Below are 5,227 nucleotides of genomic sequence, written 5' to 3'. Positions count from 1 at the left end.
CGCTTTTACCTGGACTATGTTTATCTTGGATTGTACCAAGGCCAATGGAAATCTGAAAGACTGTGGAAGGCTATGAAAGAAAACCCCCTTACCTTAGGCCACCAGCAGAGGTACTGCCTATTATATTCATAAGTTATAGCTAATTTTATTATCTTAAGAACTGCCACTACCTCAATGGGATAAGCCAGTTTTGTCTTCTGCTATCTTGTCTACTTTTCTTTTTTTTTTTTTCAACTTTTTTTTTTTTTTTTTTTTTTTATCTTTGGGACAGAGAGAGACAGAGCATGAACGGGGGAGGGGCACAGAGAGAGGGAGACACAGAATCGGAAACAGGCTCCAGGCTCCGAGCCATCAGCCCAGAGCCTGACGCGGGGCTCAAACTCACGGACCGCGAGATCGTGACCTGGCTGAAGTTGGACGCTTAACCGACTGCGCCACCCAGGCGCCCCTCTTGTCTACTTTTCTAATTCTTGACTGATAAAATTGTGTTCATCCCCCACAAATTTTAGAGTCTCCACATCTAAATTATGGGTATGTTTTTTATTAGTAATCCATTATAACTTTATAGAATAACTAAGTCCCTAGTTTTCCACTGTTCTATGAGGTGCACTATTAAATTCAAAAGGATTTATACAAAATAGCTCTGAGGTTGTAACACGGAATCTAGAGCATCTATTCCAAATAGACAAAGTAACAAAAGGAAATTCAGAATTTGTGTGTGTGTGTGTGTGTGTGTGTGCAGTAGCAAATTTCCAGAGATCTTCAAACTAAGAATCTGAGGGGCAAAAATTAAAGTGTAGGAAATTTTCTTTTTCTTTTTACTAAAAGAAAATCCAATTTTTATCAGTTCAGTGATATCCCAAACATCATTAAAGCCTGACAAGTACAGGCTGGATCGATCTCTCTCTCTCTCTCTCTCTCTCTCTCTCTCTCTCTCTCTCCCCCCTCTATCACACATACACAAGCACACACAAACTAAGGTTTGGAGAGTTAGAAGAGAATACTTTTGGTCGTGCTTTTATTCCCACTCCACCTTGGAAAAGACTAGGTCATGGATTTTTCCATTGTCTCCATCTGGTAGTGAAATTTGGAGTAAGGCAAGGTGTAGGGCCAGGTTTAAACGCCAATATGTGCTTAATAATGTTTGTCGTCGTGTAAAAGGGGGAGTAGCGTTAAGAGGGAGACACCTGGAACTAAAGGCAATCCTCCCCAGTACCAGATAAGATCCACAGCACTCTTTCCTTCTGTGAACCTCTGGAAATAACAAAATAAGGACTCCTGGTCGCTGCACTATTTTGCTCTTATTATGTCCTCAATGAGGCCTGAAAACTGAACCTTCTCTATTTGGAGAATGCCAAGTTGACATTCCGCCTTTTCAGTTCCCGTTTCTTTCACTAAAACAACCTGCAACGAAACTACTGATATACACCACATAGTCTATAAAGGCTCATAAACGCAAGGGACTTCAGCCCTTAAACCTTCCTCTCCGCGCCAGAGACCTAAGTGACAGAACAGGGAGCCAGTAATCCTGCTGTCTGTAAAAAGAAAAGGTCCCTGAACTCTCACCTTCTGACGACCGCAGATCCTTCCGGCAGAGACTACGCCTCCCAGCATGCAGAGCGGCAGCGTCCTGGGCAGCTGCGCGATTGGCCGGTGCATGCCGGGAAGTGGAGTTTCGGTCACTGAATAACCGGAGGAATTTCCTCTTTGCTAACGCCGCTCACACTCTGGAGTCTTCGGGGACGAATCCATATATGAGACCCTCACATTAGTGATTCCTTTCCAACCCTAGTCGGGTCTTCCCCCAGCAAAGTAACTTTGGGAGCACGCAAACCAACAAATATAAACCCGGAATAATCTTTGTGTCTTCCGTTTCCGGTGGGCTTGTTGCCATGGTAACCAGCACGCACCACCAGCTTGGCGGTTATGGCCGGGCTGAGCGGCGCGCAGATCCCCGATGGGGAGTTCACTGCCGTCGTGTACCGGCTCATCCGGGATTCGCGCTACGCCGAGGCCGTGCAGCTGCTGGGCGGCGAGCTCCAGCGGAGCCCGAGGAGCCGCGCCGGCCTGTCGCTGCTGGGCTACTGCTACTACCGCCTGCAGGAGTTCGCGCTGGCGGCCGAGTGCTATGAGCAGCTGGGCCAGCTGCACCCGGAACTGGAGCAGTACCGCCTGTACCAGGCCCAGGCCCTGTACAAGGCCTGCCTTTATCCAGAGGCCACCCGGGTCGCCTTCCTCCTCCTGGACAACCCCGCCTACCACAACCGCGTCCTCCGCCTGCAAGCCGCGATCAAGTACAGCGAGGGCGACCTGCCCGGGGCCAAGAGCCTGGTGGAGCAGCTACTGGGCGGGGAAGGGGGAGAGGACAGTGGGGGCGAGAACGAGCCCGATGGTCAGGTCAACCTGGGGTGTTTGCTCTACAAGGAGGGACAGTATGAGGCCGCGTGTTCCAAGTTCTTTGCGGCCCTCCAGGCTTCGGGCTACCGGCCTGACCTTTCCTACAACCTGGCTTTGGCCTATTACAGTAGCCGGCACTATGCCCCGGCCCTGAAGCACATCGCAGACATTATTGAGCGTGGCATCCGCCAGCACCCGGAGCTAGGTGTGGGCATGACCACTGAGGGCATCGATGTTCGAAGTGTTGGCAACACCTTAGTCCTTCACCAGACTGCCCTGGTGGAAGCCTTCAACCTCAAAGCAGCCATAGAATACCAACTGAGAAACTATGAGGCGGCCCAGGAAGCCCTCACTGACATGCCACCTAGGGCAGAAGAAGAGTTAGACCCCGTGACCCTGCACAACCAGGCGCTAATGAACATGGATGCCAGGCCTACAGAAGGGTTTGAAAAGCTACAGTTTTTGCTCCAACAGAACCCCTTTCCCCCGGAGACCTTTGGCAACCTGCTGCTGCTCTACTGTAAGTATGAGTATTTCGACCTGGCAGCAGATGTCCTGGCCGAGAATGCCCACTTGACTTACAAGTTCCTCACACCCTATCTCTATGACTTCTTGGATGCCTTGATCACCTGCCAGACAGCCCCTGAAGAGGCTTTCATTAAGCTTGATGGGCTAGCAGGGATGCTGACTGAACAGCTCCGGAGACTCACCAAACAAGTACAGGAAGCAAGACACCATAGAGACGACGAAGCTGTCAAAAAGGCAGTGAATGAATATGATGACACTCTGGAGAAGTACATTCCTGTGTTGATGGCCCAGGCCAAAATCTACTGGAACCTTGAGAATTATCCAATGGTGGAAAAGATCTTCCGCAAATCTGTGGAATTCTGTAATGACCATGATGTGTGGAAGTTGAACGTGGCTCATGTCCTGTTCATGCAGGAAAACAAATACAAAGAAGCTATAGGTTTCTATGAACCCATAGTCAAGAAGCATTATGACCACATCCTGAATGTCAGTGCTGTTGTGCTGGCTAACCTGTGTGTTTCATATATTATGACCAGTCAGAATGAAGAAGCTGAGGAGTTGATGAGGAAGATTGAAAAGGAGGAAGAGCAGCTGTCCTATGATGACCCCAATAAGAAAATCTACCACCTCTGCATTGTGAATTTGGTGATAGGCACACTTTATTGTGCCAAAGGAAATTATGACTTTGGTATTTCTCGGGTGATCAAAAGCCTGGAGCCTTATCATAAGAAACTGGGAACTGATACCTGGTATTATGCCAAAAGATGCTTCCTGTCCTTATTAGAAAACATGTCGAAACACACGATCGTCCTTCGTGACAGTGTTATTCAAGAATGTGTCCAGTTTCTAGAACAATGTGAACTTTATGGCAGGAACATACCTGCCGTGATTGAACAACCTCTGGAAGAAGAAAGAATGCATACTGGAAAGAATACAGTCACATATGAATCCAGACAGCTAAAAGCTTTGATTTATGAGATTATAGGGTGGAATATATAGAGATGCCTGATAATATCTTTTATCATAATAGCTTTATATATCTATATTTGGTATTGTTTTATCTATATTTAGCCATTGGCGGGGCACCTGGGTGGCTCAGTTGGTTAAGTGTCCGGCTTCAGCTCAGGTCATGATCTCGAGGTTCCAGAGTTCAAGCCCTGCATTGGGCTCTGTGCTGACAGCTTGGAGCCTGGAGCCTGCTTTGGATTCTGTGTCTCCCTCTCTCTCTGCCCCTCCCCTGCTCATGCTCTGTTTCTCTCTCAAAAATAAAAAACAGTAATAAAAATAAATAAATACATGTAGCCATTGGCATTTTTACATTTGTCATATGTTAAACTTTGTACATTTGCAAATCATAAACCTTATTTTTAAAATCATCACAAATACTGAAAATTTGAAACCTAGAAAGATACGAAAAATTCAAAGCTGAATTGGGACTCTCTGTTTATTAGAACTTGTAGTGCCTATGTTCCCTCTCCTTTGTTATCACTTGTGCTTGGTTGTATTTGGAGAGTCCCTTGCACACGGATTACAATTTACAGGGACTTGGCACTATCAAGTCCAGAACAGAGTAGTTAACATATAGGATTTCTAGGCATTTAAGAGGTTTAGAGATTGTGCTCTATTCTCACTATTTATTTGGAATGTACACATTTTGCATAGAGTGTAAGATGTTTTAGCAGGGTTTTTCTACATAGAGGTAACACTTAATGTAACCCCAAATTCCTTAGGTGGTAAATGTTTGGGTTCCTTGTTTTGTTTTTTTAAAATGCAAGATTCAGTGGGCAGTCTTGTGCCCTTAACAAAATTATGGTGCTATGGTATAAAGGCAATAAACAATTGTTTAAGAAACAACTTTATGTAGTTTTCTTTTGTTCCAATTGTTAATAATTTGTACATATGAACAAGATGTACTGTTACTATTTTTTGTAACTCTGCTCTCATTTATCTCCAAATAGCAACTAATAGCAGAGGTAACCTGAGAACTTAGTTCTTAATTCCTACTTTTGTGTTTGCCACTTAGGATAGGTTAATGCTGGAGTTATTTCTGTGTTGTCACCGCTCTGTTATGGAAAAATCTACCTTATTCCCATGACGCCACCAAACTTCTACCTCTATTACAGATGAAAAGTTCTGAAACCTTCTCTGGTAGATTCAGAATGCTGGTTTCACACCTGCAACATTCCCAATTAGAACTCCGCTCATTCTGCTTAGGCATTTTATTTTCTGAACTATATAAAAACTATTTGCTCACCTACCCCCTTTCTCTCCATAAATGTAACTGTGAACCCCAACTTGACAT

The 5,227-nt window shown here is 45.4% G+C and overlaps 1 protein-coding gene across 1 annotated transcript; it reads left to right on the top strand.

Annotated features, from left to right (window-relative positions):
- Positions 1 to 1,704: 1,704 nt before the first annotated feature.
- IFT70B (intraflagellar transport 70B) lies at positions 1,705 to 4,779 on the top strand. The gene has a single exon (XM_086718965.1). The coding sequence runs from the start codon at positions 1,927 to 1,929 to the stop codon at positions 3,922 to 3,924; it is 1,998 nt and encodes a 665-aa protein (XP_086575091.1). The 5' UTR covers positions 1,705 to 1,926; the 3' UTR covers positions 3,925 to 4,779.
- The last annotated feature ends 448 nt before the right edge of the window (positions 4,780 to 5,227 follow it).

The sequence above is a fragment of the Puma concolor genome, chromosome C1, assembly GCF_028749965.1.
Source record: "Puma concolor isolate L17-30 chromosome C1, mPumCon1.1.hap2, whole genome shotgun sequence".
NCBI classification, from domain to species: Eukaryota; Metazoa; Chordata; class Mammalia; order Carnivora; family Felidae; genus Puma; species Puma concolor.
The sequence above is the reverse complement of the archived record's forward strand: the minus strand, read 5'-3'. Positions and strand labels throughout refer to the sequence as shown.